Raw genomic sequence first — 9,896 nt, forward strand, 5'->3', positions numbered from 1 at the left:
GCAGAGCTCACACCGACCTTTCCTGCGAGGGGAGAGGGGCTGAGCAGCCAGGCAGGCAGCGCCTTCCTCCTCCTCCTCCTCTTCCTCCTTCTCCTTCTCCTCGGCGCAAGCTGCACTTTCCGCCGGCTTCAATGAAACTGGCAGCGATGATCAAGAAGATGTGTCCCAGCGAGGCCGAGCTGAGCATCCCCGCCAAGAACTGCTACCGCATGGTCATCCTGGGCTCCTCCAAGGTGGGCAAGACAGCCATCGTCTCGCGCTTCCTCACCGGCCGCTTCGAGGAGCAGTACACCCCCACCATCGAGGACTTCCACCGCAAGTTCTACAGCATCCGCGGCGAGGTCTACCAGCTTGACATCCTCGACACCTCAGGCAACCACCCCTTCCCAGCCATGCGCCGCCTCTCCATCCTCACAGGTACTTGTCAGGGGGTCCCTCTGCCTGATTCCAGGTGTTCTCGCCTAGTTTCAGGAGGTTTTTCTAGTCCTGGGAAAAGGGAGATGGGATTTTGTGTGTTCAGTGGATGGGCAGCTCTTCTTGATGGATGGGAGGACCCACGTGCTGCCCTGTCCTTCCCTCCCAGAGTCTCTATATGGCTTAGGCAGTGGGTTGCTGTGTGTCCCCATCCCTGCAACCATCTCATGTTCCCTCTTTGTCCCCAGGAGACGTGTTCATCCTTGTGTTCAGCCTGGACAACCGTGACTCCTTCGAGGAGGTTCAGCGCCTGAAGCAGCAAATCCTGGAGACCAAGTCGTGCCTGAAGAACAAAACCAAGGAGAACATAGAGGTGCCCCTGGTCATCTGCGGCAACAAAGGCGACCGGGACTTTTACCGGGAGGTGCAACCCCGGGAGATCGAGCAGCTGGTGGGAGGGGACCCCAAAAAATGCGCCTACTTCGAGATCTCGGCCAAGAGGAACAGCAGCCTGGACCAGATGTTCCAGGCGCTCTTTGCCATGGCCAAGCTGCCCAGCGAGATGAGCCCCGACCTGCACCGCAAGGTCTCGGTCCAGTACTGTGACATCCTGCATAAGAAGGCTCTGAAAGGCAAAAAGCTGCTGAAGGAGGGGGGCCGGGGCGGCACGGAGGAGGCGTACGGCATCGTGGCCCCCTTCGCCCGGCGACCCAGCGTCCACAGTGACCTCATGTACATCCGGGAGAAAGCCATCGGCGGCGGGCACAGCAAGGAGAAGGATCGTTGTGTGATCAGCTAGGAACCTCTGCTCCCGACAGGAAGGAAGGAAGGAAAGAAGGAAAGGAGAGGGGAAAGATGCTCGTTTCCGAATTGACTTTGGGCAGGCAGGAGGGTGGGCCGGCGCCCACCCGGGCAGAGAGGGGGTCGCCTCTCCCCCAGCCTCCCTCCTCCCGCTTTCATCACCTCTCTCCCCCGGGGGTGCATTTTGGGAGCGAGGGATGCGAAGGGGGAGGCTTTGGAGGGCAGGAGGGGGCTGTCACTGGGAACAGCCTCCTCCTCTGGGCAGAGAGACAGGGAAAGGGTGAACTGCTGTTGGCCAGGTGGGAGGATGCATGTGGAGGGCACAGACCTTGATGTTTCTTTCCCTCCCAAACCACCCAGCCTCGGGCACTGCACTCAGAAGGGAGGGCAGGGCCTGCCAGCACCTGCTTGGGGCTTTGGGGTTGGTTTTTGTTGTTATTTTTTCAACTTGAGAAGCTGTGCACGGACTCTGGCTCTGTGTCGTGTGTTCGTCTGTGTCTGCAAACCACATGCAGAAGACACTCCTGAGGTGTTGCAAAGACATTGCAGAGTTACAGCCCCGATGGACCAAAAAACTGACTCTTGTTTACATTTGTCTTGTTTGATTTGCAAGATTTGGGGAGGGTGGGGGGGAGCGGGAAGGGTTTTTCAAAATAAAATAGGCACTTTATGTAGGTATTGTATGTCATTGACATGAACAAAAAAAAAATCTTCAAGTGTTTCTACCGTGGGTGAAACTTGATGTTTTATTTTTTCTACAAATTAATAAAATCTTTTTAAAAACGACACTTGTGGGTTTTGCCTTTGCTTCCTTGCCCCGTCCCACAGCAAAACATGTCAAACAAAAGACCTGAGGTCCAAAACCAGCCTCTCACTCAATCCCTTTATTGCCTCATTTTCTCCCGACTCCCAGTGCAAAGGTTCCCGCCTCTGCAAGCCGCCGGTTTCTTGCCACACGGGGTAACGAGGGGCCATGCAGGGAGTTACTCACTCCAACGGGTCACTGAGCCAGGACTCTTTCCTCACTCCACCAGTGACGATCCTGCCAGCCCCACAACATGCCGGGCACTGGCATGTCATTCCCAGCAGTCACCCAGCAAACTGACATCAGCCCGTTACAAAGAGCTGATTGTGCTTCGTGCTCTTTTCTGATTAACTAAGCACACTTTAGTGATGTCAACACAGAGTGATTCATTGGCACCCCGGCTGGGATATTGTTTTTATTTTGCAATATGAGTAAAGGAAGTACTTTGCTCAAAAGGTCACCTCTGAATCTGATGGTTTTTAATCTCTTCCCAATAACAAGTCGCAGTAATCATTGCTAGAAGTGAAAGGGAAAGGGGAAGAGCCCTTCCCGGCTCCAGTTTCTGTTCCAGTTCATTTTCGGTCCCCGTTCCCCCCCACACAGCAGCACAAATCTGTGTTTAATACATATTAATGGCAGGAAAATCATACTGCAGTCATAAAACTAAGGTGGGGGAGTGAGACTGCAAAGCAAACCGCCTCAGTTTCGCTTGAAACTTGGATTCAGGTTGACAGAGTTAACTTGTTCCTGCGCCGGGTGCCAGACATTTCTTTGGCAACAGGTTGTTTCTTCCAGCTCTGTGAATGCCTGATTTCATAGGAACAGCGACTGGCAGAAGAATGGAAAACATCGTCCAAGCATGATACACAGGAATTTATTGAGCTGGGACAGGGTATTGGTTGGTGGAAAGGCAATTTCAGTAATAAATAATGTGTACATTGTGCTTTGTTTATCGTGGTGTTCTGCTTTACTCAGAGTTTACACATTGGCAGCTTCCCAAAGAAAGTACTAGTACAGTATTCCAGTGAGGACAGAGTAAATCTCTAAGCTATAGGTGGGGTGCAACAATCCCAGCTCCCAACGACCAGAATTATCTGTTCAAGCTGCTCAAATGCTTGTGGTTGTGGGAAGCCCCTGGAGCACTTTGGGTGTGGAACTGACCTGTACTGTGAGGCCTGACTTCAGTATGGAATAACCAAAAGCTCTTATCATTTATGTCCTTTGTTTTGGTTCTTGTCCTTCCTTTGTTTTCACAGGAAAAGACATTGGAGCTGGGCCCAGGCTACACACGCCCTCTGTGCTGCCAACATCCTGCCCCTGCTCAGCCCACATCCACCCAGTGAACACACAAGAGGGGCAGTTTGGAATTCATGAATCTTTACTTGACTCATCTCAAACACAACCATCAATTGTTTAGAAAGAGAAATACAGAAGTAATTGAAAGTAATCACTCCTCTTTCAATACACAGAAAATGGAAAGTGTTCCAGAATCACTTTCCAGGAGCAGGGCCAAGCAGCTCACGCTTCCCTCTTATGTTCCCTTTTGATGTTTGGCCATTTTTAAGTAAAAAACAGTGCAGAAAATGCCTCCATTCTCTTGTTGAAATTAACCAGGAGGTACTTTGACCCTTAGCGAGGAGAAAACATAATGTCTCCTTCTGGTTTGAACATAAAAAAGAAGAACCCCACCCCGAGAGGAAACAGGAGATGGATACATAAATGCACAGTCCTGCAGCAGATCAAAGGGAATGAGCCGCTGCAATCACCCCAGGTGAGGCACTCAGTGTTCTGTTCAGTGTCACTCACCTGTGGTTCAATGGCCCACACAGGCACAATTCCACAGCAGTGTAACCAGAAAACCACAAGGAAAGAAAAGTAAACTCCTGCCACCCTGTTCAGCCTGGAGAGGAGGTATCTCAGACCCGAGGACTGGAGCTGTGCCCATCCTACTCCTTGGGGATTTCGAACATGCAAAGGCTCTTGTACTTCTGTAGCAGCTCGTTTTTGGTCCGGACCTGCTCCCGCAGGTTCTGCAGCTGCTGCTGCTGCTGCTCTGGGCTCACACCAATGCCAGGCATGGAGCTGATCAGCTTCCTCATCTCCTGGAACTTGTTCTTGAGCTCATTCAGTACCTGGTGAACATCCTGGCTGTCCTTGTCCATGCTGCACAGGAGAGAAAAGTGAGACATTGTTGAATTCTCCTACTGGAAACACTAATTTCCAACACAACCAGGGTTTAAACTGGACTTCACTGGGAAACTTGCTTTTGGTATCTAGCTACACACACCCAATCCCAATAAAATGGACACGGATATACAGACTGGGTAACTTAGGGGCAAACTGTTTTCCTGCTAATTTCCAGCACACAATCCAGTCACCTCAGGATGCATCAACTGGGTTAGGGGCTGGTCTGCAGATTTCAAACATGACCCTAGGGCAGGCTAAATTCTCCCTCTGAACTCCAGTACCTCTCTTTGGGGAAGGAAAGACTGTATGTGTGTTCTGTGTAGGCACCTGGAAAAAAGATCTCAGTCTCACCCGTGACCTGTTGCGGCTGTAATACAAAAAAAAATCAATGCAGTCAAACAGCTTGACAGCAGAAAATAGAAACTGTTCCCCAAAGCTTTAGAGAGTGTCCAAAGGCAGAGAAAATTGTACTTTGGAGTTTTAAAAGGACTCTCTGGGGATGTATAACTAATAAAAGAGAAGCGGTGGGGGTTTTTTGGGTTGTGGGTTTTTTTTTTTTAAGAGCAGCAGAATTGGTTCTGCAGCCAGCTCTGTGCTTTTCAAGGCTCAGTGTTGTCTGAGGCAGTGTCTGCCCTTGAACCCTCATTAGTATCTGACTCAGCTTTGTTAGCACCAGCGAGAAGCTTTACCAATTCCAGGCAAAAGCCAGTCCCTGCTTCCAGGGCGCCTGTTAATAGGGAGAGCGGGATTCTAATGGTCTTTGAAAAACTGGGAGCCTGTTCAATAGACAGACCTAAAAATAAATCTGTTTGGCATGACCAGAGCAGAGAGGTGCTCGATTATAACTTTGGGGAATCGTGACATGGCTGAAAGCAAAACTTTTAACCAGATGGTCACTGCTTGTTTCAAAGGCCTATTGGAACAAAATATTCATTATTCCCTTCTAAATAAAACTGCAGCTGGTACTATAATGTCTCCCCATTATACAGGCACTCATGGTCAGGTCAGCAGTGGAAAAATACAGTCACACACACAAGCAACCCCCTGGCACATCTGGAGAAGGATGGGGTGACACTGCCTTTAATCCACCAGACCTGCAGTCTGGCTTTGACACAGATGTCCTCCCTGTTTCAGGGCTCCCCAGGTCAAATTCCCTTCCCCACGCAGAGAGAACTGACAGCTGTCTGTTGGCTGGTAGATCCAAGGGGATAAATATTTCAGGCTTGGTGGCTTTTTCTCCTCATAGGTGGTTTTTCTGTTGGATCAAGCTACTGAAGCAACTCCCTGTTTGGGGACATGGGAGCAAGGTGGGAGCAAGGAGGTGTGGGAAGAGACTGAGCTGCCTGCACTAATATAGGATCCAATGCAACATCCAATGACAGCCTGTGCTGATGGACTGGGCATAAGACCTGCCTTAGGGCACGAGTGTTCTTCACTACACCAGCACAACCCACCACCGGTGGAGCCACACACTGGGACCTCAGCAGTGATGCCATTGGACTGTACAAGGCTGAAAATACCCGCAAGCCCTGTTTAGGAAAACTTTCTCCGGGCCCAACCAACAGGAAAGAGCACGTCCTTGAATGTAAGCAAATTTACGCGACACATCCTCGCTCCCGAGCACAGAGTCACCTTGGAGATGTGTCTTCACGGCTGAGTCAGTGTCAGAACAGCAGGGCTGGGCTCTGCGACTCACGGCAGTGTTAGAGGACAATACGTTTGCCATCTGTCAGGGACATGAGGCAAAACATCCCACCACTTGCCTCTGTGGTCCTGCCCATCTGCGGCACTGTTCAGAACCCACGTCTGCCCGAGCCGCCCGGGAAGTGCCGCGTGCGAGGCCGGGCGAGGAAACTGGGTAACAGGAGTGGGTGGCTTGGTGGGATAGGGCACAAGATATCCCTGGGACTGTGATCTATGAGTCACTATGACCTGCTCGGTGACATATCGGAATCTGGGAGGCCTCAGCCCACGGCTACTGCCCGCTTTGCTGAGGTACAAGCACCTGGCAGTGGATTTAGCCTCATTTCTGGCACAGATCACGGAGAATCAGGTCAGGGCTTGCCCATCCCAAGCACAATGGAAAAACTGAGGGAAATCAGAGGGTTTGTGGTTTTGTGCCTGTTCTGGACCAGTGTGTCAGGGGTGTCAGTCCTTCCTTCCTTTTTTCCTTCCCATGGCTCAGGCTGCAGAGCCATTAAGGATGAACCTCTCTCACCTTTCAGATATGCTTGATTCAAGTGAAACATCAGCAGGACACAAACCAGCCTCAGCTCCCCAGTATGTGCACAGGGAAAGGGCAGCCAGGCCCACAGCCAGAAACAAGGGAACTCATACTTCCCACGCCCACTGCCTCACCCTGCAGTGTGCCCAGGTGAGGGCATGGAGCTGGCCTGGATGGATTTCCATGACAGAGCCATTTCCTTCCTGGGAACTCAGGCAAGCATCTCTGGAGGAGTAATCCTGGGCCAGAAACACGTCAGTTCTCAATACCCTTGTACCATCACCTTTTATCTGAACAGTGCTTATCTTGAGCTGGGAAGAGAATAACATAACCTGTCCCGCTGTGGAAGACATCCTCCTTTTTACAACTCCTCAGAAATGGGTTGCATTCCTGACGCACTGCCTGTACTTTCTGAGGTTGTTATCAGCCAAACAGTTCAGTTCTCTGGAGCAATGACCCTGCGGTCATACAACGCTCCTGCCCCGGGGTGTTGGTGGTGGGGCAGTACCCGGGCCATGGGAGCACCCAGGTGACCCTGACACCACCCAGGTACTGGCACAACTCTGAGCAGAAATGCACTTGGGGCTGTGCCAGCTCCTTCAGATACTCTTCCCAAGAAATCCAGATGGAAGAAAAAGGGCAAAGGAGATGCTGGGAGGTTGGAGAGCATCACTAGAGGAGTGACACGCTGCCCTGCTACCCATCCAGGGAACCATGAGGATGTCAGAGAACATAATTAAAAGGAGGATCTTGCTGTCCTGCTCCTTATCCAAGGCACTGCAGAGATGTTGAGGGCTGGAGAATATCACTTGAGGGGGATCCCATTGCCCCACTCCCTGTCCGGGGCACCCTGAGGATGCTGAGGGTGGAAAAGCATCATTAAAAGGTGGCTCTCATTGCCTCGCTCCCCATCCAGGGCAGCCTGAGGACGCTGGAGGTGGGAAAGCATCATTTGAAGGGGAATCCCTTAACCCTGCTCCTCATCCAGAGCATCCTGGGTATGCTGGGGCTTGGATAGCATCATTGCGGGGGGAGACCCCATTGCCCTGCTCCCTTTTCGGGACATCCCTGAGGATACTAAGGATGAAAAGCATCATTAAAGGGGAAACCCCATAACCCTGTTCCCTGCCCGGCGCATCCCTAAGGATGCTGTGGCTGGGAGAGCATCACTGATGGGGGCGGGCCCTTAGCCCTGCTCCCCCCCCAGTCCCCCCGAGGGCTCTGGTGTCAGCAGCACCGACGGAGGGGGGTGGCCGGGGCAGGGCTGCGGTGCCAGCACGCGGTGCCCGGCGGGGCGGGGGCCGGTCCCGGCGGGGCGGGGGGGGTCCCGGTGGCCGTGCCCGCCGTTACCATTTGATGATGTCGTGGACGAGGGGCAGGAAGGAGAACTCCTCCTGCGCGGGCGGCAGCGGCGGCGGCTTCTGCTCGGCGGGGGGCTCGGGCGGCGGCGGCTCCTCGGCGGCGCGAGCGGGACCCCCCGACGCCATGGCGGCCCCGCCGGGCCGACCGGCAGTGACGGAGCGGGGCGGGGCGGGCGCGGCTCCGCCCGCCGGGTCCGGCCCTCACGGCCCGCGGCTGAGCAGGGCCCGAGGGTGGGCGTTCGGGCCTTGGTTGTGTGTCCCGCTCCAGTGGTTCTCCCCCTGCGCCACACGGTGATCCCCCCTGCACCCCACAGTGATCTCCCCTGCACCTCAAGTGATCCCCCCTGCACCTCAAGTGATCCTCCCTGCACCCCACAGTGATCCCCCCTGCACCCCAAGTGATCTCCCCTGCACCTCAAGTGATCCCCCCTGCACCTCAAGTGATCCCCCTGCACCCCACTGTGATCTCCCCTGCACCCCACTGTGATCCCCCTGCACCCCACTGTGATCTCCCCTGCACCCCACAGTGATCCCCCCTGCACCCCACAGTGATCCACCGTGCGGCCCCCAAGGATCTCCGCCACAACCCCCCAGCAATTCCCACCTGTGCCCCTGCAAGTGACCCCCCTTGCGATCCCCAAGGATCTCCCCCACACCTCCACAGTTATTCCCTCCTGTGCTCCACCAGTCATCGGCCCTGTGCACCCCCAAGGATCTCCCCTGCACCCACGCAGTGATCCCCTCCTGTGCCCCGAAGTGAACCCCCCTGCACCCTCCCACTGATCCCCCCCGCATTCCTCCCAGTGATCCCCTCCTGTGCCCCCCACAGTGATCCTCCCTGTGCCCCCCACAGTGATCCCACCTCCCATCCAAACCCCACACAGAAGGTAGATGGGAGGAGGGAGAGAGCACTTGGTCCCGAACCCTGAGAGCAGGGCAAGGAGGAGGGGTCCCAGGAAATACCCAGGGATCCCAGGAACTGTCGAGGTGTCCCAGCAACAATCCAGGCATCACAGGAACCATCCAGGGGGCCCACAAACCATCCAGTGCCGCCCTGGCCATGGCTAACAACCCCTCAGCACACTCAGATAGGTGTCCCAAGCCTGTATACTTCCCTGCCTTTGGAACCAAATCCTAGGGGAAAATTGCATTATTCTCTGTTAATACTCACAGCAGCATTTTGGTCTCTTACAGCCCCCATTTCTGCCGTGGTTTTTCGTTAGTTGGTGTCCTTAGTTTGATTTTAATGCAATGTGGGCTGGATGACAGGGATGTGGTCCTTGTGATGCCTTAAGGATGGATGCTTACTTGGGACCAGACTTTCTGCCCCAGGGAGGAAGCAGAGCAACCTGGTCTAGTGGAAGGTGTCCCTGCCCATGGCAGGGTGTTGGAACGAGATGGACTTTAAGGTCCCTTCCAACCCAAACCATTCTGTGATTCTATGAAGAATTGTGGCTCTGGCAAGATTGATGTGTGGGCAGAAGAGGGAGGTGGGGATGGTGAGTGGTCAAAGCTGGGAGAGGGAGGGTGATGCCCCTCTGCACCAAACAGCCTGAGTTTGCTGCAGTTTAAACTGCTGCCACTGTTTAAGCCCCTGTATCCACATAAAGCATGGCAGCACTGATAATACCAGCCCCAGTCGTGAGCTTTTATTCCTGATTTGGTTTAGAGAAAACGCATAATTTAATTTTTCATTTGAAATAGGCCCCCCTGCTCAACAGTTATTGGCTGAGGAGGCCTGGCAAGGCAATTTTATCTTTTAAACCAATTTCTTTTGAAAAGCAAACAGAGGCTATTTATACATCTAATGAGAATGCTAGTAACCATTTAAACGTGGAGTGTTGACTGTTTGCTCTAAATATAGCAGATGCAATCGCTCACTTTGTTCCTACTGTCAGGAATAGATCCTGTTTTGGGAGCGGATGCTGGAATGTGCGAAGGAGCCTGGGGGAGCCCAGGTTCCGCTGAGCAGATCCCTGTGGGAAGGCTGGTAGTATTTATGGCCCTTGACTGAGCCAAGCAGGAGGCACAGGATGCTGTGTCCTTCGCATGGGGCTGAGCCGAGAGGTTCATTTCTGTCTCTTTTTAAGGGCTGTTTCTAAAG

General features: G+C 53.3%; 2 protein-coding genes across 3 annotated transcripts; one reads left to right on the plus strand and one right to left on the minus strand.

The window, feature by feature from the left end:
- On the plus strand, nucleotides 1-2,001 carry RASD1 (ras related dexamethasone induced 1). 2 transcript variants are annotated; one of them, XM_027683708.1, is made up of 2 exons: nucleotides 1-417; nucleotides 663-2,001. In XM_027683708.1, the coding sequence occupies exons 1-2, from the start codon at nucleotides 132-134 to the stop codon at nucleotides 1,211-1,213; spliced, it is 837 nt and encodes a 278-aa protein (XP_027539509.1). In that variant the 5' UTR covers nucleotides 1-131; the 3' UTR covers nucleotides 1,214-2,001. The 2 variants fall into 2 exon arrangements, with proteins under 2 accessions (XP_027539509.1, XP_027539510.1); XM_027683709.1 differs by having other exon boundaries at nucleotides 734-1,141.
- Nucleotides 2,002-3,380: 1,379 nt separating this feature from the next.
- Nucleotides 3,381-7,923, minus strand: MED9 (mediator complex subunit 9). The gene is made up of 2 exons (XM_027683710.1): nucleotides 7,782-7,923; nucleotides 3,381-4,183 (listed from the first exon to the last, which is right to left on the minus strand). Exons 1-2 carry the CDS (start codon nucleotides 7,916-7,918, stop codon nucleotides 3,967-3,969), a joined length of 354 nt encoding a protein of 117 aa, XP_027539511.1. The 5' UTR covers nucleotides 7,919-7,923; the 3' UTR covers nucleotides 3,381-3,966.
- Between the last annotated feature and the right edge of the window lie 1,973 nt (nucleotides 7,924-9,896).

This window comes from Neopelma chrysocephalum, unplaced genomic scaffold, assembly GCF_003984885.1.
Source record: "Neopelma chrysocephalum unplaced genomic scaffold, ASM398488v2 Primary Assembly neopelma1_65, whole genome shotgun sequence".
Lineage (NCBI taxonomy): Eukaryota > Metazoa > Chordata > Aves > Passeriformes > Pipridae > Neopelma > Neopelma chrysocephalum.